Source organism: Suncus etruscus, chromosome 14 (genome assembly GCF_024139225.1).
Source record: "Suncus etruscus isolate mSunEtr1 chromosome 14, mSunEtr1.pri.cur, whole genome shotgun sequence".
NCBI classification, from domain to species: domain Eukaryota; kingdom Metazoa; phylum Chordata; class Mammalia; order Eulipotyphla; family Soricidae; genus Suncus; species Suncus etruscus.
This window is the reverse complement of record NC_064861.1, coordinates 68412394-68437481: the sequence shown is the minus strand read 5'-3', so window position 1 is coordinate 68437481 and position 25088 is coordinate 68412394. Positions and strand designations below refer to the sequence as shown.

The 25088-nt window shown below is 51.8% G+C and overlaps 2 protein-coding genes across 3 annotated transcripts in view; one reads left to right on the top strand and one right to left on the bottom strand.

Annotated features, from left to right (window-relative positions):
* Positions 1-2032: 2032 nt before the first annotated feature.
* On the top strand, positions 2033-6485 carry LDHD (lactate dehydrogenase D). Its single transcript, XM_049786404.1, has 11 exons — positions 2033-2111; positions 2673-2785; positions 3405-3546; positions 3684-3825; positions 3934-4093; positions 4495-4694; positions 4789-4917; positions 5005-5132; positions 5489-5579; positions 5669-5780; positions 5874-6485. Exons 1-11 carry the CDS (start codon positions 2037-2039, stop codon positions 6037-6039), a joined length of 1458 nt encoding a protein of 485 aa, XP_049642361.1. The 5' UTR covers positions 2033-2036; the 3' UTR covers positions 6040-6485.
* A 2072-nt stretch (positions 6486-8557) lies between these two features.
* The window catches only part of ZNRF1 (zinc and ring finger 1), a 101964-nt gene continuing 85433 nt past the window's right edge, over positions 8558-25088 (bottom strand). The window contains exons 2-5 of one of the 2 annotated variants that reach the window (XM_049786452.1): positions 18052-18147; positions 12359-12464; positions 10870-10957; positions 8558-9483 (exon numbers count right to left, since the gene is read on the bottom strand). In XM_049786452.1, the coding sequence (XP_049642409.1) occupies positions 10900-10957; positions 12359-12464; positions 18052-18147 (260 nt within the window). In that variant the 3' untranslated portion in view covers positions 8558-9483; positions 10870-10899. The remainder of the gene's footprint in view (positions 9484-10869; positions 10958-12358; positions 12465-18051; positions 18148-25088) is intronic. The other variant, XM_049786453.1, reaches the window with a different exon arrangement.

Here is a 25088-nt window from a genome sequence, read left to right as displayed (position 1 = left end):
GACACAGATTCTCTTCTCATGGCTGCTTTCCCTGTGGGGGATCCACCCATATTTTCAGTATGGTGCTGTGGGGCGTGGGGGGCATCATTCCCAGCCATGCCTTGAGTGAGGACCAAGCCATGTAGGGGATGACACCCACACTCCTGTATTTGTTCAGTGCTCAGAGCCTGTTTGCACAGCCCATGTTCATTCTTCTAGCTGTGAGACATTAACCGCAGCCAGGGCAGTTTTTAAGGAAATGTTCAAAGGGCGTCTAGGAATAGCTTTATCACTCCCTGATGTCAGCGATATGCCTCTCCTGGGCGCCGAAAGATAGTCCTGGGACCTGCCCAGTGGGAGGGCGGAGCTCTGAGCGATGCAACAGTCTTTCCGTTTTGAGATCTCTCCAGGAAATGCAGTTCAGCTTTGAGGCTTTTAGGCTAAGCTCTTTTTCCGAATAGTCTCACTGCCCTGCTCCATCTTCCAAGGACTCCCCTGTGTTTCCCTCCTCACCATAGAGCTGACACACATGCAGGATCCTATAGAACAGAGCAGGTGCATGCTTAAGGCTGCTCTGGATACTGGGAGTGTGCCAGGACTCAGCCCAAAGGGCCAGAAATGGGCTAGGAATGGAAGGAAGTTCAGGGAGGAGACCGGAAGGAAGAGGGGCAGAGGGAGGGGTCAGTGGCAGTTGAAGAACTCTCTTCTTCAGGACTCTCTCTCTCCTTTTATTTTGTTTTTTGGGTCACAACCGGCGCTACCCAGGGGTTACTCCTGGCTCTGCTCTCAGAAATTGCTCCTAGTAGACTTGGGAACCATATGGGATGCTGGGAATCAAACCAGGAACCTTCTGGGGCTGGCTGCATGCAAGGCAAAAGCCCCACCGCCTATTGCTCTGGCTCCCCCTCTTCTTTTTGCCTTTTTTTTTTTTTTTTGGTTTTTGGGCCACACCCAGCGATGCTCAGGGGTTACTCCTGGCTGTCTGCTCAGAAATAGCTCCTGGCAGGCATGGGGGACCATATGGGACACCGGGATTCGAACCAACCACCTTTGGTCCTGGATTGGCTACTTGCAAGGCAAACACCACTGTGCTATCTCTCTGGGCCCTTCTTTTTGCTTTTAATCCTTTTTCTTTCCATAGTCTGTCTCCCTCTTTCTCTCTTTTTTCTTTCTTTCCTTTCTCCTTCACTCCCTCCCTTTCTCTTCTTTCTTTCTCTTTTTTGGGGGGGTTGGGCCCCTGGCAGCACACCTGGCAGCATTCAGGGGTTACTCCAGGCTCTGCTTTCAGAAATCACTCCTGGCAGGCTTGGGGAACCATATTGGTTTTTGGGTTACACCTGGCAGCGTTCAGGGGTTACTCCTGGCTCTATGCTCAGATATCACTCCTGGCAGGCTTGGGGGACCATATGGGATGCCGGGATTCGAACCACCGACCTTCTGCATGCAAGGCAAACACCTTACCTCCATGCTATCTCTCCGGCCCCAGGAAACCATATTGGATGTGGGGATCAAACCCTGGTCTGTCCCATGTTGTCTGCATGCAAGGCAAATGCTCTATCGTTGTACTATTGCTCCAACTGGCCCTTCCTTCCTTCCTTCCTTCCTTCCTTCCTTCCTTCCTTCCTTCCTTCCTTCCTTCCTTCCTTCCTTCCTTCCTTCTTTTCCTTTCTTTCTCTCCCTATCTCTCCCTCTCTCTCCTCTCTGTTTCTTGTTGGAGGAAGGGTTGCTGGGGGGGTCAGGGAACCACTTGAACCATGGAATTTGGCTTGGCTGCTTACAAGACGAGCAAAAATTAAAATTACTCCTTGTATTCTCTCTCTCTCTCTCTCTCTCTCTCCCCCCCCCCCCTTTGGGGAAACCTCCCTTCTCTTTGAAAAGTACCGACCAGCTAAGGCCAAGGACTGCTAGAAAATCTGACTCAGCAGCTGCGTCAGGCCTCCTTAAGTCGGCCACCTTAAGGCCAGGCCCTTCGAGCAAGCCCCGCCCCTGGGACTGCCAATGGAGTTTGAGCCCCGGGAGTCCACCCACTGGGTACCCACAACTCTGCCTGGGCTGCCATGGCTCGCCTGCTCCGGGCTGCTGCTACCTGGGGGCTGTTCCCCGGGAGGGGCTACTGCTCCAGGGGGGCTCAGGTAGGTGGACCGGACCGGCGAGGAGTGACTTTGGGCCGAGGATTACGGGGCTCCCTCCACATCTGTCCAGGGCGCTGGGACCCTCACATTTGACACATATAGGACTACAGGGATGTCAAATAAAAAATTGTGTGAATTCCAGGGCACCCCAGGGAGGTTTCCAGGCAGCCACACAGGATCCGTTAGATCTGTAAACAGGTCTGTAAAGAGGGACCAATTCCCCAGACCCGCTCAAAAACACTGCCAGCACAGGGCCGTGATGTAGGGGGGGCTGGGTCCCTGTTATTCCCCCTTCCCCGGTCCCCCCTGTGGGCTGGACAGAGGGCAGAGGGAAGCTCCTTCCATAAGCACCTAGCAGAAGTCGCCACTCCCATCCCTCTCTAGAGGAACCTTGACTTTTTCTTTCGCTTCCTGGGGTGTTCAGAAGTGACCCACCCAGTCCCCTTTGGATCCCAATGGATGTTTCTCTTGGGAAGGAGTTACCTGAACCCCCACCTCCCTCTCCAGCTTCCCCCATGTGCCACCCCATGGTCAGTCACTCCAGAATATGCTCACCTGCAGGGGGAGCTCAGCAAGGGCTTTGTGGAAGCTCTGAAGGCGATTGTGGGGAGCCCCCAGGTGTCTACTGCCCCTGCGGTCTTGGAGCAGCACGGGCACGATGAATCCATGCACAGGTATGGGGGTGCCCACGGGTCTCCCTCTCCCTCGAGGGGGGCAACGGTCCACGTTCTTTTCTCCAGACCTAGCTGTTTTGAGGCACTCTGGCCTTCTTAACCTCTTCTCCACCTCCACCCCAAAGGTTTTCTCAGCCCCCCCCCCAGGATATCACCTCCAGGGGGTCTCCAAACAGGAACAGGGAGGCTGGTTCCAGGGGTGGGAGACCAGGGTTTGATCCTCATCAAGAGCCTCAGTAGAGGCAAAAGAAATAGTGCATCAGGTAAAGCATTTGCCTTGCATGTGGCCAACTAGGGTTCTATCCTTGGCATCCCATATGGTCCCCCAATTTGCCAGGATCGATTCCTGAATGCAGTAAGGAGTAACCTGAGTACCACTGGGTGTGGCCCCCATATGGTCCCTTAAGCACTGCCAGGAATGACCCCTGAGTGCAGAGGTTCAGTAAACCCTGAATACTGCTGGATGTGGCCAAAACAAAACAAAACAAAACAAAACAAAACAAACAAAAAAAAAAAAAACAAACCCCAAACTAAAGCAAACACTCAGGTCAGGCCCCCAGGTATGTTAGGTCTCAGGAGATGGACCTGGATGTGGTCCATCTCTCTCTCTGGATTGCAGGTGCCAGCCCCCAGATGCTGTGGTGTGGCCGCAGACAGCCGAGCAGGTCAGCCAAGTGGCTGCGCTGTGCTACCAGCAGGGTGTGCCCATCATCCCGTTCGGCACTGGCACGGGGCTCGAGGGCGGCGTGTGCGCCGTGCAGGTAGGGAGGCTGAGCCCTGCTTTCTTCTATCCTGCATGCCAGCCCTCAGAGACTCCTCTGGCTGCTGGAGTCTGTACTGGGTGGATTCTGGGACACCCAGGTCAGTAGCCCTTTGCCAAACTCCCCCCTCCAAAAAGGGTGGCGTTTGTGTCAATCTGACCCGCATGGACCGGATCCTGGCGCTCAACACTGAAGACTTCACTGTGGTGGTGGAACCCGGTGTGACTCGCAAGACCCTCAACACCTATCTACGTGACAGCGGGCTCTGGTTCCCCGTGGGTAGGCTGTGGCCTCCAGGCTTCCCCCATCAGGGCCCTGTGGGCTTGTTGGAGGCAGGGTATCAAGGGGCACCCAGGTACCCATCACAGACAAGCCTCTGCTCCTCAGATCCAGGCGCTGATGCCTCTCTCTGTGGCATGGCTGCCACTGGGGCTTCGGGCACCAATGCTGTACGCTATGGCACCATGAGGGACAACGTGCTCAACTTGGAGGTAGTGCTGCCAGGGGGCCGACTTCTGCACACAGCGGGCCAGGGCCGGTACTTCCGGTGAGTGCTCCCACTTTGGGGGTCACTTCTGGGGTGTACTCCCCACTATTGTCCCACTTCCTGAGAATTCACCCTACTGTCTGCTGCTTTTGGGGGTCCTGATCACTTTCACTATTCCCCTTATTTCTACATGACCCCCTTGATCCAGTGAGCCATATCACGTCTGCCATTCCTGGGGAGCACTCCTGCACCTTTCTTCCCACTTTTAGTGGGGCCCCCAACCCGTTGGGCCATTGGGGTTTTCTGGGTGGAGAGGGTTTCAGAGGCCTCTGGTTCTAGTCTTCCTGGGTGAAGCCAGTTTGGGCAAAGCCCTAGAAAGTGGCCCTGGATAGCGGAGTCTGTCTGGACTGAAGGTCAGCTCAGAGTTGGCCCTCAGTATCCTCCATGTCTCTGTGGCGCAGGAAGAGCGCTGCTGGCTACAACCTCACGGGGCTCTTTGTGGGCTCCGAGGGGACCCTGGGGCTCATCACAGCTGCCACCCTGCGCTTGCATCCTGCCCCTGAGGCCACAGTGGTGGCTACTTGCGCGTTCCCCAGCGTGCAGGCAGCTGTGGACAGCACAGTGCACATCCTCCAGGCTGCGGTACCGGTGGCACGCATTGGTGAGTGGGGCCGGGATGGTGCAGAGGCATGTGGGTTGGGGGGGACTTCCAAGAAGTGGCACCCAGGCCTCATATGTTCTGTCCCCCCATCCAGAGTTCCTGGATGATGTCATGATGGATGCCTGCAACAAGTATAGCAAACTGAGCTACACGGTGGCGCCCACACTTTTCCTGGAGTTCCATGGCTCTGAGGACATGCTGGCTGAGCAACTGCGCCGCTCTGGTGTGCAGGGGTGGGAGGAGTGGAGGGTGCAGGGAGGGCAGGACCCAGTGTGAACCCTCCCCCCCACCTTTTTACTGGTTCCCGCAGAGGAGATCAGCAGGCACAATGGAGCCTTGCACTTCTCCTGGGCCAAGGAGGCGGAAGAGCGTAGCCGGCTCTGGGCGGCAAGGCACAACGCCTGGTACTCAGCGCTAGCGCTGCGGCCAGGGAGCAAGGTGAGCAGGCTCAGTCCATGAACCCTCTCCCTTCTACTCCTCCCATTCCACCCCCCTGACCCTAATGGACCCCTGTAGGAGCCCCAGTGTAAGCCAGGCAAGCAGCCTTCAGGGCTTGTGCAGAGAGGAAATGGAGATGCCAACAGAAAGGGGAAGGGCAGGTGTGGCCTTCCCAGACAGCATGTGACAAGCCACTGTGGGCACCAGGGAACATGGACTGAGGTGGGGAGCAAGATGGGAGAGCACAGGGCCCCAGTTTCATCGGGGCCCCTCAGCTCTCCTTTAAGCCTGTTGTACGGGGGGAGGAGGGCCCCCCTGACCTCTGGGTGTCCCTCATGGGCCTTCCTCTGGTTCAGGGCTATTCAACAGACGTGTGTGTCCCCATCTCCCGGCTGCCTGAGATCATGGTGCAGGCCAAGGAGGACCTGGTGGCCTCTCGGATCACAGGTTTTACCACCCATGTGTGAGAGCATGCAAGGTGCTGGGACCAGATGGGAGCTGGCAGGGTGGCAGCTGTGTCTCCTCTGGGCCCCCAGGAACCATTGTTGGGCACGTGGGCGACGGCAATTTCCACTGCATCTTGCTGGTGGACCCCGAAGATCCTGAGGAGCTCCGCAGGGTAGAGGCTTTTGCAAAACAACTGGGCAGGTCAGTTGGACGAGAAAGGGCCGGACAGCCTGGGGAGGTGGGAGCGCACACCCACCACGACCACGCTGATGCCCTCTTTTCTGCACCCTGCAGGCGGGCGCTGGCACTCCACGGGACATGTACTGGGGAGCATGGCATAGGGCTGGGCAAGCGGCAGCTGCTGCAGGAGGAGGTGGGTGATGTGGGCGTGGAGACAATGCGGCAGCTCAAGGCCACGCTGGACCCCCGAGGCCTCATGAACCCAGGCAAGGTGCTGTGAGTTCCCAGAAGCCAAGTGCCTGACCTGGAAGAGTCTCCTGGTGTCAGGGGTGAGGGCTGGAAGATCCCACTACCCCCACCCAGCCTCCATCTATCAGCAGCTTTCTTGCAGAGAGCTCTGCACCTGGCTTCCACTTCCCCCTCGTCCCCGGGGACCTCCTTCCCAGAGAAGGGACGTGATGGCCTTGGAAGGAAAGTGGTCTTCAGGGACGAAGGTTCCCACCTGCCCCTGCCCTGTAGCACTGTCCCCCCAGAGCCTCCTCCGAGGGCCCCCGCATTCCAGAGGAGAGGAGCGTGTTCTCCCGGTAGCAGGAAGTCTCCTGGCAGCCCGCCTCTTCGCCATGTGCTGTGTGACGTTCCCAGCTGTGCAGCCATCACTCAGGATCTGGGGATCCCGGGCCCGAGGAGCCGTCATCTCCGGAGACTTGGGAGTTGTTCCCTCAGTCCGTAAGAGGGCGCCCGACACCACAGCATCTGGCTGAGGGCATCCGCTCCCGGGACACAATTGTGGGGGGTCTGCAGCGCTATCTCCCTCATTCCCCAATTCCCAAGATCAGAATCCTGGGGGTCCCTCCTTAGGCAGTTCCCTCCATCTGGCCTTACTCCCACCCACCTTCCCAGGGAGACTCACTGTGCTGATGCTGCCTGGCCTAAGCCCCACTCTCTTCATGCCCCTCTCCCTTGCTGATGAATTCATCAGTATGTGTTCCTGAGAAACCCCTCTCCATGGCCTCCTGGGGGTGCCCGCCCATTGGGGTCTCCCCTCTCAGATGACAGCCCCACCCCATCCGGCAAATGGCCACACTTCCCTGTAGTCTTCTATATGGAAAAAACTCCTAAGACAAAGAGGTAACTGGAAGAATAGGACCTTCACATTCAGAAATCCCAGCCCCTGAAGATTCAACAAGTCATCTAATGGGCATTACTTGCTGTGTGGTTTCTTCACGTAGGTACGTGTGTGTGTGTGTGTGTGTGTGTGTGAGAAAGAGAGAGAGACAGGGAGAGAGAGAGAGAGAGAGAGAGAGAGAGAGAGAGAGAGAGAGAGAGAGAGAGAGAGAGAGAGAGAGAGAGAGAAACCATTTAGAATTAACTACCACGTTTCTCAGCATCATTCATCTGTACTATTCAGCACCCAGTCTAAAGTCATTCATTCTCCTAAGGTCAGCCCTCTCCCACTATTTATTACAGGGCTACCAGCCCATCTGAGGGAAGTGAAGCCCCTCAACCCCCAAAAAGAAGATGCATGGCCACAGTGATGAGGGACACCAGTTTCTGGCAGGACACCCAAAGCCCCCAACCCTAAGGCCCACTTTCCCCAGTTTGAGGCTGGACTAGGAAGCCAGCAGGGGGAGAAGCGCTAGGGTGGGGGTGAACCCGGAATTATACCCAGTTGAGGCTCAGGCGGCCCCCTGGGGTCAGGCCAGGAGACCTTCAGGGCCAGCTTTGTAGGAGGCATTAAATATAGAACAGGGAGACACAGTTGCCAGGCAGAAGCAGAACTGGGAATAGCAGTAGGCAGCAGTGCTGTGAGGTGCCAGGATTCTAAGGTCCTCCTTGGTGGGTGACCTCTGTGAGGGGGCACTGTGTTCCCAAAGACACAAACATGTGTCTGTTTGGCTGATTTGGGGCCTCCAGCCCACGACCAGGCAGACACACTCTTGGGCCCTGTGCTACTTTTGCCTCCTTCCACCAGCTGGCAGATGGTTGCAGACCTGGAACCCTGAAGGAAATCAAAGCAGTCAGTGGCCTCACTGCACTCCAGAGATTTCCTTAGCAGGCCCCAGGAGGTTCTGGAGTGCCCTTGGAGGAGCTGGTCTGGCACAAAAGCAGAGGCTGGGCACAACAACTAGGCGTGTGTTGACTTCTGAGTCCAGAGTGACTCCCCCCAGCCGGCCCTGTTCCTGAGCCTCTGTGGATTCTGCCTGTGAGTCAGCACTGAGATGTGAACAGAGCAGGAGCTGAAAGATGTGTCCTGGATGGTTCTGGAAGAGTCTCTTCATGGCTATGATGGCAGGGCAGTGCCTCAGAGTTCTCAGCCACCTTTTCTCTTTAACAGTGTCGCTAAGAACCTTTTTCACACCCCTGCAGCAAATTCCCCACCCCCCATGAAGGTTAAGAAGGAAGGTGAGAGGTGACAGACTTGACCAAGTCCCCAATGCTTGAATGTGCAATGAGAAATATTTGTTTTTGGGTCATGCCTGATGGTGCTCAAGAGTAACTCCTAGCTCTGTGCTCAGAAATCGCTCCTGGCAGGCTCAGGGGACCATATTGGTGGTGGGGATTGAACCTGGGTCCTTTCTGGGCCAGCAGTGTGCAAGGCAAATGCCCTACCACTGTGCTATCACTCCAGCCTCCCTGCAATGAGAAGTGCTCAGAAATTGCTCCTAGCTTGGGGGACCACATGGGACACCAGAGGATCGAATCCAGGTCTGTCCTGGGTCAGCCGTGTGTAAAGCAAAAGCACTACTGCTGCACTATCACTCCGAAGAAGTCTTGATGAAAATAAACCACACTGTGCATCTTTTATTAGACATTATTTTAATACCATATCAAAACACCTTGACTAATGAAGAAAGCTTTTCCCCTAGGCTTTGAACATCATTTTAAACATCAGATCAGGTTTCTTTTGTGAGTTTGAGTATATAAATACAGAAACCTATCTCGCACGGGCCGATGCCAGGTGTGCACATTGATGGCTGAAATGTTCTCAAACTGAGAGTGCCTGAAAACAAGGGTGGCTGTACATGTTCCTTTAAGAGTAAGTCTTTTTTGTTTCAGTTTCTGGAAAACAAAGATCCACAAGGGTCTAAGAAAAATGTTCAGGCATTTTTGCAGGACACTTGTGAGTGTGAAGTCCTTGGAACTGACTGTAAGGAAGAGGAGAGAGTTGGGAGGGGTGGGATAAATTCTCGGTGTCTTTTTTTTCCCCCGGGTAATGAAGTCAAAAGTATCAGGGAGGAAAGTGCAAAACCAAGCCAGAAAGAGAGGAGTGGGGGATGCCCGGGGCCGATCGGTGGGTGACGGAGAGGGCTGAGGCGGGCGCCAGGCCATCTGGACGGGCGGCGGCGGGACCCCGGCTCTGCTGGTCTCAGTCAAGGGGTGGGTCTGAGCCGGGCATGGGCGCCATCTGTGAACACCACGAAAACACCAGTCGACACTAGCCTTTTTTTGTGTGTGTAATTTTTTTGGTAAACACTTCAGAGACAGACCCCACAATGCCTGTTGGAGGTGGAAGGAAAATGCCCCGCCCGCCGGGGACAGGGGCAGGGCAGCGGCGGCTGCTTCTTTCTTCTTGCCAGCTTGCTCTCCTCCGGCGTGGTGTCCTCGGGGAGAAAGGGAGACCCGTTCTCTGGAGTCCGTGATGAAGGGACCGGCCCCACCGGGGTCCCCAACACAGCGCTGCCCCAGCGTCCGGCGATCCTCTTAGGCACAGGGTTGGCTGTCCCTGTTTGGACCGTGACACATGAATCGTGTTCCTTGGTCGCGTGCATCTATCTGGGGCACAGGCTGACCAGTCGGGGTGTCTGGTTCCATCTGGGACAGTCCCCCCAGCCACATGCCCAGAAAGTGGGTACATACTCCAGGTGTGGACCTTCTGTCTCGCTTGTACCCCCCCACTGCTGCATCTCCCCATATCTTCAGGTTTAGAGTGAAGGAAAAAGAGCAAATATCCTTGATTTGTCTGAGATCATAAGCTGTTCTAGGAATGTGCTTGGAATAAATAAAATTATACGTAACAAACACAAAGCGGGGAGGGAGAGGGAAAGAGGGAGAGAGAAAGAAAGAAAGAAAGAAAGAAAGAAAGAAAGAAAGAAAGAAAGAAAGAAAGAAAGAAAGAAAGAAAAGAAATAAAGAAAGAGAGAAAGAAAGAAAGAAAGAAAGGAAGAAAGAAAGGAAAGAAAGAAAGAAAGAAAAGAAAGAGGAAGGAAGAAAGAAAGAAAGAAAGAAAGAAAGAAAGAAAGAAAGAAAGAAAGAAAGAAAGAAAGAAAGAAAGAAAGAGAAAGGAAGAAAGAAAAGGAAGGAAAGGAAGGAAGGAAGGAAGGAAGGAAGGAAGGAAGGAAGGAAGGAAGGAAGGAAGGAAAGAGAAAGGAACAGGAGAGCGGGGGAGAAAATATTCCTCAAACCTTTGGATGTGGGATTTTCTGGGGAGGGGGTTGTATATTTGCCAAGTGCCAGTGTAGCCACAAAGGGTGGGTGTTTAGGGGTCAGGATGGTCAGCAGTAGAGTTAAGGTCCCTGGGGAAGAAATGCCTACCAGAGGGTAGGGGGCAGGGGAGGTGGCAGTCAGGGGGAGGGTCTGGCCTATAGGCAGGCAGAGGCAGCAGTGGAGGGTGGCTGACAAATACTCAGGAGACTGGGTACCGTCCCACAGGTGCCTATTTTCCAGAGTGATGTCGCCAGGGACAGGAACAGGATGGTCTCGTGCCCAGAGAAGCAGAGACCTCAAGAAGGAGAACATGGTTCCAGAGAGAAAATACTGCAAGGGTGCTTGCCTTGCCCACAACCCAGCAGGTTTGATCCCTTAGCACAGAGCCAAAATTAAGCCCTGAGCACGGATCTTGGTATGGCCCAACCCACCCCAACAAAAGGGTGGATTTGTCTTAGCTACCTATTGATATAGACCTGAATTATCCTTTCTAGGGCGGCCCTCGAAGTGGAGAGCCCCAGCCTCTTCCCTGCCCTCCTCACTGCCAGCCCAGCAGCCCTCACCTCAGCCCACGTTCATCACACATTCTGGAGATAACCCCTTCTCTCCACCAGAACAAGTGCAGATCCCAGAGTGACTCAACCCCAGGTTTTGAGCCTGGGGCACCTCCAAACCACATGCTCACCTTTGAGAGGAGTCAGCAGGCCCAGCACGGTCAGTCCGCGGGGTGCTCTGGACAAGATCTGTTCACCTCGAACCACGAGTCTATGCAACTGGGGTAGGGGGCAAAGAAAACAGTTATGAGAGGGACAAGGAAAAGTAACAGGTATAAGAAAAAAAAAAGGGGGGGGGAGGGTAGGAAAAAAAAAAGTAACAGGTATAGAAGGATGTCCTCATCTCCTCTGTAAGGAGCCCAGAGTCCCTGATACCCACTTTCCAGAGCTAGAGGAGGGAAGCCACCAGGCTCATTCTGGCTCCCCTGCTGTTCGGTATTGATCGGAAGGGGCAGGAGCACCCAGAGGATGGAGCCCCTTCCAGCGAGGACAGACAGGCCTGGAGGGCTGGGTGACAATCTAGAAATTCCAAGTTTTTGGGGGGCCCATGAGACCTGGCCAGCTGCTTCAGAGTCATGTCATTAAGCTGGTGGCTGAATTCTCAGGAGACCCTCAAGTTCAGCACAGTCGGAGCTGGGGAGGGAGGCTTTGGCCCTGAAGCCTATGTTCAACAGACAAGCAGTCAGCAGGCCTGCAGAATCAGGGGAGATGGGCCTGGCACACTTCACAAATAGTTCTTTTCTTTTCTTTCTTCTTTCTCTCTCCTTCCTTCCTTCCTTCCTTCCTTCCTTCCTTCCTTCCTTCCTTCCTTCCTTCCTTCCTTCCTTCCTTCCTTCCTTCCTCCCTCCTTGCATACTTCCTTCCTTCCTTCCTTCCTTCCTTCCTTCCTTCCTTCCTTCCTTCCTTCCTTCCTTCCTTCCTGTCTTCTCTCTTTTTCTTTCTTTCTTTCTCTCTCTCTTTCTTTTCCTTCCTTCCTTCCTTCCTTCCTTCCTTCCTTCCTTCCTTCCTTCCTTCCTTCCTTCCTTCCTTCCTCCTTCCTTCCTTCTTTCCTTCCTTCCTTTTCTTTCTCTCTCTCCCTTCCTTCCTTCCTTCCTTTCTTTGGGGGCACACTCAGCGACACTCAGGGGTTACTCCTGGTCTTCGCACAGAAATCGCTCCTGGCAGGCTCAGGGGACCATATGGGATGCTGGAATTGAAGCTAGGTCCGTCCCAGACTGCCTATGTGCAAGACAAATGCCCTACTGCTGTGCTCTCTCTCTTTTTTGCTCTCTCTCTGAGTATCTCCAGATACTTAGAAAGTAGTTTCTAAGACAGGAACCCGACAATTTAAAAATTCTCCCCAGGGTTTCTTCTGGGGTCTGGCACTCCCCACAGACCCAACCTTGTGCCTGACACCTCCCTCAGTTTGAGTGCCAAGTCTCAGAATATGCAGGGCTGAAAGCAGGCTGGGAAGCAAAGCGCGTTGAGGGAGAAGGTGTGGTCTGTCCAGTGGGCGTGGAGCTTCTACCAAGGAGCCAAGGGCAGTAGCTCAGAGTCTATTCAGCTTCTTCTCCCATGGTGACCCCACCAAGCCCGTGAGTGCAGGGCCAGAACAGCTGGTGTGGGGCCTGACCCTTGTACCTTTTGTGGTAGATGCACAGGCAGGGCAGCCGGGCTATTGTGTCTCCTTGCAGCAGCTCTTCCAGGCAGATCACGCACTCCCCTGCATCCTTAGTCAGCACATCATCTGCAGGGACAGGAGGGCAGGAGACAGGCAGTCACTGACAGGCAGGGGCACCAGCTGGCCTGGGATACCCCAGCTGGGCCAGGCTCTGGGCGGAATGAGGAGACACAGAAGGACCTCCCTGTGGTGACAAGGCACAGGCAGCTCTAGGGTAATTCAAGGGCCCAGAGTCTCCTCTGAGCACAGAACACAGCAAGGACAATGGGGAGTCCATGGCAGTTTCCCTCATAGAAGAGGAAGTGGGAAGTGCTCCAGGCCTGCAGGCCAACAAAAGGCTAAGGTGGGGGAGTGTGACATCTGAGTCCTGGACAGGCCTCAGGGAACAGGGACAAATCCTGAACATGATTCTGCCAGGAAAGAGAGGCCAAACAGAGACCACCTGGGTTGATCTGAAATGTTCAATATTGGTAGAGACAGAAAAGGTAGCCAGGGGCTTTGGGGGCTTTGGGTAGGGGCTGTGGAGGGACCAGTCACAGGTAGGACAAGGAAACTTCTGCCTCTCCAGAGGCAGCAGAGTTAGCTGCGCCTCTCAGTCCCTGGCCCCACTGTTCCCTCAGCTTCTCCAAGGGTGAAGATTTGGGGGACCTTGTGTACACGGGGTCTGTGGACGCAGCACTGGAAAATGGTTCATTCTGGACAGGGATGTGGTTCAATGATACAGGGCAGTTTTGCCTATTAGAGGTCTTTGGTTCCAGTTCTGGCACCACCCGTATGCAAAAACACTACAATAATGAAATGTAGACAATGAGAGATAGCATAGTAGTAGGGCGTTTGCCTGGCACACAGCGGACCAGAGATACCCTGTTTCAATCACCAGCATCCAATATGGTCCCCCGAGCCTGCCAGGAGCGATTTCTGAGCACAGAGCCAAGAGTAACCCCTGAGCCTGCGGGTATGGCCCACAATAAACCCCAAAAACAAACAAACAAAAAAATCAAAAGACTTAGCTTTGCTAAGCTATGAATATCAATGTGACTGTATGCACCGTAGATTGCACTGAGGGACCAAAACACGTGATGCTTATGTTCTGTCTCTGAGCTATTCACCCAAGCCTCAAAGCAACTAAATTTTTGCCACACCTAGTGGTGCTCAGGTGTCTGTCTCTGTGCTCAGAAATTACTCTTGGCAGGGTCAAGGGACCATATGGGTTGCTGGGGGTCAAACCTTGGTAGGCTGTGTGCAAGGCATCCACTGTGCTATTGCTCTGGCCCCCTAAAATTAAATAAAATTCATATAGATATCATGAAGTTAGTTATTCGTGACTGAGTTTTAGACATGCAATGTTTTAACACCCATCCCTTCACCAGTGTCCACTCCTTCCACTAGTGATCTCCCCACCCCCATTTGCCTCTTACCCATCAGTCTGCTTCTGCAAGAGGCACTTTTTTCTCAGTGGTTACAGTGCTGTTGCTAACTCTTTTTTGGGGGGGGGGGGCACACCCAGTGGTATTCAGGGGTTCCTCCTGGCTCTGTGCTCACAATTTACTCCTGACAGGCTTGGGGGGATCATATGGGATGCCAGGGGATCCAACCTAGGTTGACCACATGTAAGACAAATGTTTTACATGCTTTAGCCCCTGATAGTCTTTGTAAAACAATATGGCCATTGCTAAAAAACAGAACAACAACAACAAAAACAATAACAACAACAAAAACAGTAACAACAACGACAAAAACACACTAGAAATTGAGCTCCCATTTGATCCAGGAATCCCACTTCTTGTAATATACCCCAAAGGTCCAAAGACAAAAAAGAGAAAAAAATATTTGCACCCTCACGTTTCATGCAGCACTATTTACAGTAGCCGAATTCTGGAAATAACCCAAGTGTCCAAGAATACATTTGAACACAAAGGATCAGCCTCAGATCTGACAGGCAGCTAAAACCCCCCAAATAAATACAATCATCAAAAAATAAGCCCATACTATGGGGGGGGGTGGGAGGGGGCTGAAATTGTGGGAATGCCCAGTCTCCCTGTCTCAGATCCATGCATGGAGGCTCAGCAGATGAAAGCTGCAAAGACCCGTCAAATTGGTCACAGTATCAGGCCCTTCTGGCTCACTCCTCTGAAACACTGGGTGGGTTCTGAGGGGCAGATTCCGAGGCAGATTCCCCACCTGTCCTGCACTGTGACTGTCCGTCTGGGCCAGCTGCAGAACCCAGAGTGGGTTTGGCGCTTCTCTCTAGCGCTAGGGAACCAGTTGAACCAGTCTGGCCTAAATTTTCTTTTTTTAAATCTGGCAGGAGACTACTGGAGACCTTCCAACCTCCAACTCAGGCCAACCCTCATAATAAGAAAAACACTACTTTCTATCCATCTCACTTAGGAGGTTTCTACTTTTTTTCCTCTGGTGGTTGACTAAATTTCAACTTATATAACCACTGTAAATTTTCTCAAAATTTCTCCAACTGGTGCCAGTAACTAGAGAGAATGTGGCGTGTGCGTGTGTGAGAATCTCCCTGGGAGGGACCAGAGACGTTCTACTGAATGAGTGACTACCCTGTGAGAACATTTTATTGTTGTGTTTGTGGTTTTACTGTGTGTGTGTCCGTCTGCACACACTCACAGGAGTGACCAGAAGTTCTACTGGCAACACATCAGGGCTGGAGTGCTAGCATAGTGGGTAGGGTGCTTGCCCTGCACACAGCCTACCAAGGTTGGACCCTGGCAACCCATATGGACCCCTCAAGCCTGCCAGGAGTGATTTCTGAATGCAGAGGCAGGAATAACCCCTGAACACCACCAAATGTGGCCTCACCCCCCACCAAAAAAAAAAAAAAAAAAAGCTTGCAACACTTCAGAGACGTCTCATGTTTTCTTTTTTTCTAATTTTTGGGTCACATCCGACAGTGCTCAGGGATTACTCCTGGCTCTGTGCTCAGAAATTGCTCCTAGCAGGCTTGGGGGACCATATGGGATGCTAGGAATTGAACCCAGGTTGGTCCTGGGTCAGCCTTGTGCAAGGCAAAATGCTCTACTGCTGTGCTATTGCTCTGGCCTCTGTGTTTTCTTATTCTTTTTGTTTTGTTTTGTTTGTTTTTGTTTTTTGGGTCACATCCGGCAATGCTCAGGGGTTCATATGGGATGCCGGGATTCGAACCACTGTCCTTTTACATGCAAGGCAAACGCCCTACCTCCATGCTATCTCTCTGACCCCAGTGTCTTTTCTTTTTGTAGGCACGGACAGGGTGTGTTTTCTTATTCTTAAAGAAAAGTGAGGAGGAAGAGGCTGGGGTGAGGAGGAATCAGGGTGAAAGGCAATAACCTGCAAAACCAAAACATTTGGGGGTCTAGACTTGGCCCAGAGACTCCCACTCCATACACCCCAGGTGGCACATGTTTGAGGCTGGGGGTCCCCAGATGAGAGCAAGATTTAAAGTGAGGTGGTGCCAGGTGGCCTCTGTCAGGCAGCAATTGTGCAGAGGGCCGTACTATGTGTTAGATGCAGCCCCACTGAGCCCACTGAGGAGTGGGATGAAGGCCCTGGAGGAAGGAAGGGCCACGGAGAGTACTCACAGGCGTACACACAGACACTCCCGGAAAAGGACTGTCACCTCAGTTAGGGAGAGAAAGGGAACAGAACCCTGTTTTTGCTGAGTCAGGGGCCAGAGGTAAAGCAGACAGAAAAATGTGGCCCTGGAGGGAGCAGCCCCTTGCCACCCTCCTATCCCATCCCTGCTCAGGCGTCCCAACACACATTTCTCATAGCATCTTGCTCCAAGTCCTGACACACCAGACCCCGTCCTTGAAGGAGCCTACAGGCCGCTTTGTGCTCCCGGGACACGAAGGCTGTGTCCACAGAGGCTTCTCCCAGCTGATGGACAAAAAGCATCTTCATGAGGGCCCCACACATGCAGGGGACTTCAATGCAGGGTCTGAGACTAGGTCCAAGGAAAAACGTGTCCCTCCTGGTCCCAGGCAGAGACAGGAGCACAGTGGAAGGGCCAGGATCCTTCTCAAAGGAAAGATGCTGACCCAAGGCAACCGATCCAGGGCTACGAGAGCCAGACCCAGGAGAGGAGGGGGCTGCCAGACTTTCTCTCTCAGGGGAGAAAGGAGGGGAAGGAGATGTGGCAGCAGAGACAGTTCTGAGTCAGGCTGTACAGAACAAAGACAGGCAAGGACCCCGTCAGCAAGACCACATCCAGTTACAGGCTGAGTAAGCATATGAGAGTAAGAGAATAGGGCCAGGGTGGGGAAGGTGAGGGACTGCAAATCTGCCCCCACAGGTCTTGAGTTCTATCACAGATTCCTCATGGGCCCCTGGTAATTGCTGTCCTCTAAAGGCAAATGGTAACACCAAAAAAAAAAAAAAAAATCTCAGATAGTACAGCGGGCAGGGTGCTTGTCTTGCACTTAATCTATCCAAGTGGATTGTGTTTGTCTTGCACTTAATCCACCCAGTCCTACCCCACATGGCCTCTGAGAGCAGAGCTATAGCTGTGGCCCAGAAACTTAAAAACAAAAACCAAACAAACAAAACCCCACCTTATAGCACTAACTAGATCCATTTGCTTCTTTTGGGCTAGAGGCTTGGGACAAGGCTCCAGGCTTCCCTCCACCCAGGACAGACTCTTAGAAATGCTATGACCTTTTTCCCAGGGCTGGGCTAGCCCCCAAACCCCCAGATCTAGTGTTCCTGACCAACATGGTTTGAGACCCGACTGGGCACACAGCATGAGGAGACATGGAGTGGGGTGGAGCACTTAGCCCCTCATTCTGGACATGCAGTCCATTGAGTGTCCCTTCAAGGGCAGATGCCATTTTTGATACAGAGGCCAGTTTTCTGGGTTTCCTGGCTCCCGCTGAAGGTTTTTTTTTTTTTTTTTTTTCTTTTCTTTATGCCACACCTGGAAGTGCTCAGGGCTTACTCCTGTCCCTATGCTCTGGTATCACACCTGGTGTGCTGGAGGTCATATGGGACGTGGGAATGGCCCTAGTCTTTATCTCTCTGGCTCTAGGGCTGAAGGGTTTTCCTGCAATATCTAACCTCACTGGGACACAATGGAGGCACCAGGTACTGATGGCCCTGCCCAGGGGCCAAGAAAGAGCTTCTGCTACTGGTCTGTCAGGGATGCAGGCAGACTCTCTAAACCAAACTGGGTGGCCCCCTAATTATGCCACAGACAGATGTTGATACCTTCCATGTTTAAATGGGCCAAGTTAAAAGTACTTCAGTTTCAGGGACCCCCCTGGCATGGTGACTTTCCTGTTGCTGCCTCTGGGGTGGAAAGAACAGGACTGTGGGAGAGAGGCAGGGGGACACCTTCACCCCAAAGGTGTGTGCAGAAGTACCAACTCCCCCAGAGCCAGGGTACCCACATCCACAGCAGCCACCCAACAAGACTTATCCTCCAAGGAGCTGGTAAGCCCTCTGAGTCTTCTGGGGACTGCATGGCCACTGACCAGCCAGAGCTCTAAGGAACAAGAGGGTGGGAGGAAGGGCAGGTGAGGCTTTGGTGTGCAGCACTGCCTTTTCTGACCTTCTCCTAGATAGGTACCCCCAATACCCTAGACCTGTTCACATGCTGCTGGAGCCAGAAGAGGCCAGCTGACCTTCACTCATAGGGCCCTGGCCCAGTCCTTACCATTGTAGGAGAGGCGAGGTTTGCTCAGACACATTATAAAGTGCATTTCCATCTCATCAGAAGCCACAGACTTGGAGCAAATGGGGCACTTGAAACCTGGAAGAGAAGAAAGGTGGGTGAGAGATGTTTCCTCCCAACCAAGCATTCGCACAATCAAATAGACATACTGACACAAAGGCCGCACGATCAGAGCCATTGCAGAGAACTTGGGGACACCCAGGCCTGATCTCTTCCTCATTAGGTCACACATTCCGCACAGCTGCTTCATCGCAGTATCCAATCCCTTTCTTCACTGGGGCCTCGAAGACTCATCCACGCAGAACCAGGTGGCACTTCCCGCCCTCACTTGACCACTGTCTCCCTGTGGCCAATGCAGATGCCCCTGGAACTGGGTCCTACAAAGCACTCCTAGATGCTGCCCGTGTCTCTGAGTGGCAGCTGTATCATGAGCCAAGAAGCAATGAGGCTGTGAACCCACATTTATTCCCCAGTACTTTAGGCCAGTGAGGCTCAGGGTAATAGTCTCAGCATCAAGATCCCAGCTAAGACTCTTTGTAGTTGATTCCCACGAAGCAAAACTAGTCCCTTGATTTAAATTTTATGACTTTGTATTTGTGCTCTTTTGGGCCTTACCTACTAGTGTTAGCAGGTTGCTCCCTCTTGGAGCTTGGGATTACTCAGTGGCGCTGGGGACTGAACCCAGGACCCCCCACATGCAAGGCATGTGCTCAGCCCTTTGGGCTATGTTCTCCAGCTCTGTATAACCAAGTTCTTTCTCTTTCTTGGGGTGTTGGGCCACATCTGGTTGTACTCAGGGCTTACTTCTGGTTCTGTATTCAGGGATCACTACTGTGGGAGTTGGGGAACTATATGTGGTGCTGAAGATCAAACCCAGGTGAGCTCTGTATAAGGCAAGGGCCCTGAACAATATTATATATCTCTGACTCATAAATTATTCTTATCTAATAAATTACTCATATATATATATATATATATATATATATCCTCCTATAAAAGCATATATATATGCTTTTGGGCCATACCTGGCAGTTCTCAAAGGTTACTCGGTTACTCCTGGCTCTGTGCTCAGAAATCACTCAGCAGGCTTGGGGGAACCACATGGGATGCCGGGAATTGAATCCAGGTCCATCCCGGGTCAGCTGCATGTAAGGCAAATGCCCTACCGCTGTGCTATCTCTCTAGCCCACTTATCTAGATTTCTATAAACACAAGGTATTCCCACTCTCCCTTTACTTTTATTGATATCATTTTTAACTAGATCAGCTGCTTTACAAATGATCCGATGACAAAGAAATGTATTTGTCTACATAAAAAAATATATATTTCTTTATTTTTGGGTCACACCTGGCAGTGCTCAGGGGTTACTCCTGGCTCTATGCTCAGAAATCACTCCTGGAAGGCTCGGGGGACATCATGGGATGCTGGGACTCGAACCACTGTCCTTCTGCATGCAAGGCAAATGCCCTACCTTCATGCTATCTCCGGCCCCTACATCAAATTTTACTTTCATGCTATTGTGACCCAATGGCCATGCCCACTATTTTTCCTAAATAAAATTCAGCACATTTAAACACTGCTGTGAGTTCCAACTCTGTGAACTTTTTGGGAGGCTTTCTTCTTTTTTAATTTGTTTTCTTACTTTTTATTATAACACGGAGATTTGCCAAATTGTTCTTATTTTAAAATCATTTCAAGCATTAAGTGTTCAAACACTAATCTCACCACCACTGTGACCTTCGCTTCACTACTGTCCCCAATTTCTGGAAGGGTTTTTTTTCCTGTTCTGTGCTCAGGGCTCACTCCTGGCAGTACTCAAGGTACTCAAGGTATTCAAGGGGTGTTGGGGATTGAACTGGGTTAACTGTGTGCAAGGCAAATGCCTTAACCCTTGAACTATCTCAGGCCCTCTTCTTTGAATTATTTTTAATTGTTCCCCTAAATCATATATTTATTTATCTATTTCTTGGGGGGGAAGTTGGGTCACACCCAGCAGCACTCAGGAGTTACTCCTGGCTTTACACTCAGAAATTGCTCCTGGCAGGCGCAGGGGACCATATGGAATGCTGGGATTAGAACCACCATCCTTTTGTATGCAAGGCATACATATGTCCTACTTCCATGATATCTCTCTAACCCCCTTCTTTGAATTTTTTAGCCCAAATGTTCCAGGCACTGTTATATTAGATACTGGTAATCCAGTCTGCGAGGGAACACTTGCCCATTCTGACTGACCAGAAGAACCTTGGTTCCTGGTCAGAGTGCAAGTGGTTGGCCTCAAGTCTCCAAATCTCTTGTCTATGAATGACAGGACAAGACAGAAAAATCCAGCTCTGGTCCTGCTACCCCCTTGGATCTGCCTCATGCTCAGGTCCTGGAGACATGCCCATCTTCCCAGTCAATAACACTGACCACCGAATGACACCATTACTTTCTTCAGAGTGTCCTTCACTCTCTTCTTCCGACTCATAAGACCAGGATTTGCTATAGGCAAGTGGCCAGGGTGGATGTGCCAGGTCCTATCAGCAGGCCCCAGGCAGTCACAGACATATTGAAGGGAATGTCCCTGACAAAATTCCTCTCATAGTCTCCTCTGTGGCTTTTCCGATAACCCAAAACCATTCCCGATGACTGTTGGGGCTCAGCTCAACCACAAGCATTCCAGTTTGACCTGAGTACCAGAGAGGGTCAGGTTGCAGTTAAGAAAGGCACCACCAGGGGTGGGAGAGATAACATGGCGGTAAGGTATTTGCCTTGCATGCAGAAAGAAGATGGTTTGGATCTCGGCATCCCATATGGTTACCCAAGCCTACCAGGAACGATTTCTGAGCGTAGAGCCTGGAGTAACCCCTGAGCACTGCCAGGTATGACCCAAAAACCAAAAAAAAAAAAAAAAAAAAAAAAAAAAAAGGAGCCACCTGGGGAAAGTCACTGGCTATTTATGTCCCAGGTAAAAAGTAGAGGTGTCCCCAGAGGAAGTCTTTTCTCTCAGAGGAGAGTTAGGCAGGATGCCAGTGACTCACAATAAGAAAGACACTTTCTGATCTTCTTTTCCTCTGGCACAGAGCAACTTAAACCTGTGAGGCTTCCTGAGCACTAAGGGCCTGGGAGTCTCTTTTGTTGTGGTCCTTCATCTTGAGTTCCTGACCTAGCTGAGTCATTGAGAGGAAAATGAGAGGAAAACACCCTATTTCCAAAAATGGTACATGAGGGAAGAGATTCCTGGGAAGCCCCAAGGTGAATGGAGGACGGGGGACTGGATGCCAGGGAAGCAGCGTCTCGGAGGGTGTGAGCTGTTAGCCCACCATGGAGCAGAGAAATGCCGGTAGGTACACAGATTCCAATCGCCGGAGCAGGGGCAATGATTTGGTCAGTCAGGATGTGGTAAAACAGCTTCCACAATAACCCAAAAGTATGGGGCTCAGAGATCAGCACGAGGGGCACAACAGCGTACTTATCCCTCCCTATACCTATCTGTGCCTGTCATAGGCATCCTTTCCATCTGGCTATTCTCGTTCTACCCTTTCACAACAGTTCTGGAAGCCGGTCAGGAAGTGTTCTCAGAGCTTTGAGAACTGCGCTGGAGAATCCAGGGTGCCTGAAGAGGGGCTCTTGGGAAATCCCCTGAACTGCAGGGGTCAAAAGTACAAATGCATCGCAGACTTGTGGCTGGTGCCTGAAGTGGGATCGGACTGAATCACAGTTCTGAGGAAGTCGACATGGCTTCTGAACAGAGGCAGGAGGAGTGAAGCAGCTCTGGAGAAGTAGGGTCTATGAGCTGGAGAGATGTGGACATTTTGTTCGAGCACAGACCCTCTGACCTCCTATCTCTGGGTCTACAATATAAGGACCAGACAAAGCTCAAGGTGTATTCTATGAGGAGAAATGCCTACATAACCTGGCTGCCCTTATCTCAAGGCCCTAGCAATACAAAAGCAAACAAACAAAATCCTTGTAAGCATATACTCTACCTGATTTGTGTGTTGTTAGTGATTCTTAGGACTTAACTCCTGGCAGTGCTGTGGGGTCCATATGGTGTGCTGGGGATAGAACCTGGGTTGGCTGTGTGTAAGGCAAATACCATCTTTACTGTACTATCACTCCAACCCCATTCATTACACCCTACCTGGAGCGGAGTTTCCCACCTGAAAAATATAGGCAGTGAGCCCTGGAGACAGCTGAACAGTTTGGGGGTGCCCGGGCTTTACATGTGTGTGCCCAGTTCAATTCAGGGAACTGCATGGTTCCCTGGGCACTGTCAGGAGTGATCCCCAGGCACTGAGCTGGGAGTAGCCTATAAGCACCCTGAATGTGCCTTCTGCTCCCAAAGACATTTATTTACATGGTCTTGCAAAAATTTTTTAAGAAACAAGAAAGCAAGCTGAATGTAAGGGGAGCAAATATCCTGTGGCAGGTCCTCTAGCCTGGAGGAAGGTGAGGGCCTAGAAAAGGGCAGAAAGGTTGCGTAGGATGTTTGAGGCTGGCCGGCTGCTGTTCTGCTGGTCCAGCTCTGCTTCTCCTGAGCTTCTGGAGCTTGAGAGACAGTACTTTCCATACCACCAATGTGGGAAGAACAGTCCCTGGTTAGCTGTGAGGGGCCCCACTCTTACATGAGAAGACAAGTAACAGCTCACATCTGTAGGCATGTGTTAGGCATCTTTTGTTCCATCAGGAGGTTTTGAGACTCACACAATATAGCCCAGAGCACTTGAGTAGGCACACGGGCCCCAGGAAGCCCCACTCCTGCTGCCTGCCTGTTCCCTGCTCCCTGCACGGAACAGTGGTTGAACAGCACTAGAAGTGTAGCCACACCACAGAGGGAACATCAAAGACCACAGCATGAGATAGCACTGAACACTGACTTGAACCCTTCAACCTTGTAAGGCAAGCACTACTCCAGAGATGTACCCAGGGTCCTGAAGAGCCCTCCAAACTAAAAACCATTCCTCTTTTCCCCAGGAAGTCTATGGATGAGGAAGGACAGGATTCAGTTTGTAAATTATCCTTGAGATGGAAAATAAAGGGCAAAAGGTAAGGGGACGGAAGAAGCAAGGAACACAAAGAGGCCATCAGGTGACTGAGATAGGACACGCCACTCTACAGTCCCAGCCACCTTTCAGCAAGCGCCCAGTCACAAGTTAGCACCCAGATTCTTGCGATATGGCATGACATATACTATGATCTTTGTGTGTGTTGCCTGACAATTAAAATAGCTAAGAATGGGTCTGCTGCCATAAAGACTGGCAGTGCTACAGGTCACTGGCTCCATTCCTGATGTCCTATGTGGTCCCCTGAGCACCAGTATAGCCCCCCCCCCCAAAAAAAAATCCCCAAAAATAAATTTAAAAAACTAGTAAAATTTGATAGTCTTTTGAGGAAAAGTCTAAATGGAACTGAAATCCAGACCTTCAAAGTACTATAGTCACTCAAGCAACATGAAATCTGGCAGATTTCATGGCTGCCCTTAACTTGCACCCAGGAAGGGTACACGAGAGAGAAGATCCACTGTTCTGTGGGACAAAACTATAGTTTTGTGTGGAGTTTTATAGTTTTATAGTGGAGGCTTCAGGGCACTCACTACCTGCTTCTGAACCAGCTACCCTGGTATGTCTTGGCAGAAGCTTCCCTGTGCCCCCTTTCTAAATATCCTCTCAGAGGCTATACCCGTAGGATTCAGACAGGCCTGGTTGCAGGTTCCCCTTGTCAGTGTCTGCTCCCTCTCACTCGACTGGACTGAACTCACTGCTTCCTCTTTTCTGCCAACCTCTCAGTAGAGGAGGGAGTGCATGTCAGTGCCCGGGGGCCTCTGTGCTGAGTGGGGTCAACTCAATTCCCCCACTGGCTCAACACCATCAGAGAGAGCCCCTGGCAGAGATCTCTGTCCAGCTTTTTCTTTCCATTAGATCAACTCAAGGCTGTGCAGCCGGAAGTGTCAGGCTGGTGGATCCTGAACAAGTTTGCACAGGCCCTACTCTTAGCATTGGGAAGGGATCCAACAACATCCCCAGGACCATGCATCAAGCATCTTCCTGGATGGGTTGACTGAAGGGGCCTCTTGGATATTATCCATATCCTTCCATGTTGCGATGGGGCCACAGAAGAAAGATAGGAAACACTGGGTCAAGGCCCCACTCTCCCAGTCCTATGGAGACTGGACCTCAAAAGAGAAAGCTCCTGGACCTTTCCCAAACTGCACACTTCTCCTTTAAGACCTGATTTCTCAGGCAGGACATGTGCTCTGCACGTTGCCCCAGTTCCCTCCCCTCTCTCCCTCCCAGGCTGATGCGCTATTTTCATGGCTGCCCCAGTTCTGCCTGTCTCTGGGATCACCTAAAGGGAGGAGGATCAAAAGCAGCACTTGGCCAGGATAAAGGCCATAAAGACCAGCCCTCTAGCCTCAAAGTCAGGTTCTGAAATCCCAGAAGGCAGACAGGTGTGGGATCCTGCCACCAGGGAGCTGGGAAGGGGGTGCGTCACCCAAGTCTGCCTGAATGCTCGGCTCCAGGTTTTTGTTCAACATTTGTTAAATGAGATGTGACTAAGTGATGGTTATTAGACGGGGTTTATTCCAAATAGAAGGGGAAGATCAAAGGGTATGACAGCATGGCTTTCTCTGACATTTCCCTGCCTGAGGAGCTGTGTCTCCAAAGTGAGGCTGACAGTATCCACTTGCTATCACTATTCTCTCTCTCTCTCTCTCTCTCTCTCTCTCTCTCTCTCTCTCTCTCTCTCTCTCTCTCTCTCTCTCTCTCTCTCTCAGACACACACACACCTCTCTCTCTCTTTTTCTCTCTCTCACTCTCTCTCACACACATACCTCTCTCTCTCCCTCAAAAATAACTGAATAACTGGAAGCCAACATAACACTCAACAACTCACCATTGCAGAGGTTGGGCCAGGCTTTCCTGGAGAATAGAACAGTCTAGAATAGACTTGGGAAAATTCCTGCAGTTCTCACTTTTGCCAGTGTAACACTTTCTCTTCTGAACTGGGTCTCTGCAGCTGAGTAATAGGGTCTG

What these genes read in the sequence shown, in the direction of transcription:
- LDHD (XM_049786404.1), top strand. Translation starts at nt 2,037, where the DNA reads ATGGCTCGCCTGCTCCGGGCTGCTGCTACCTGGGGGCTGTTCCCCGGG. An exon ending in GCGGCGTGTGCGCCGTGCAG is followed by an intron (nt 3,547 to 3,683) that starts GTAGGGAGGCTG and finishes CCCTCCAAAAAG; the next exon opens with GGTGGCGTTTGTGTCAATCT. An exon ending in CGCTGCGGCCAGGGAGCAAG is followed by an intron (nt 5,133 to 5,488) that starts GTGAGCAGGCTC and finishes CCTCTGGTTCAG; the next exon opens with GGCTATTCAACAGACGTGTG.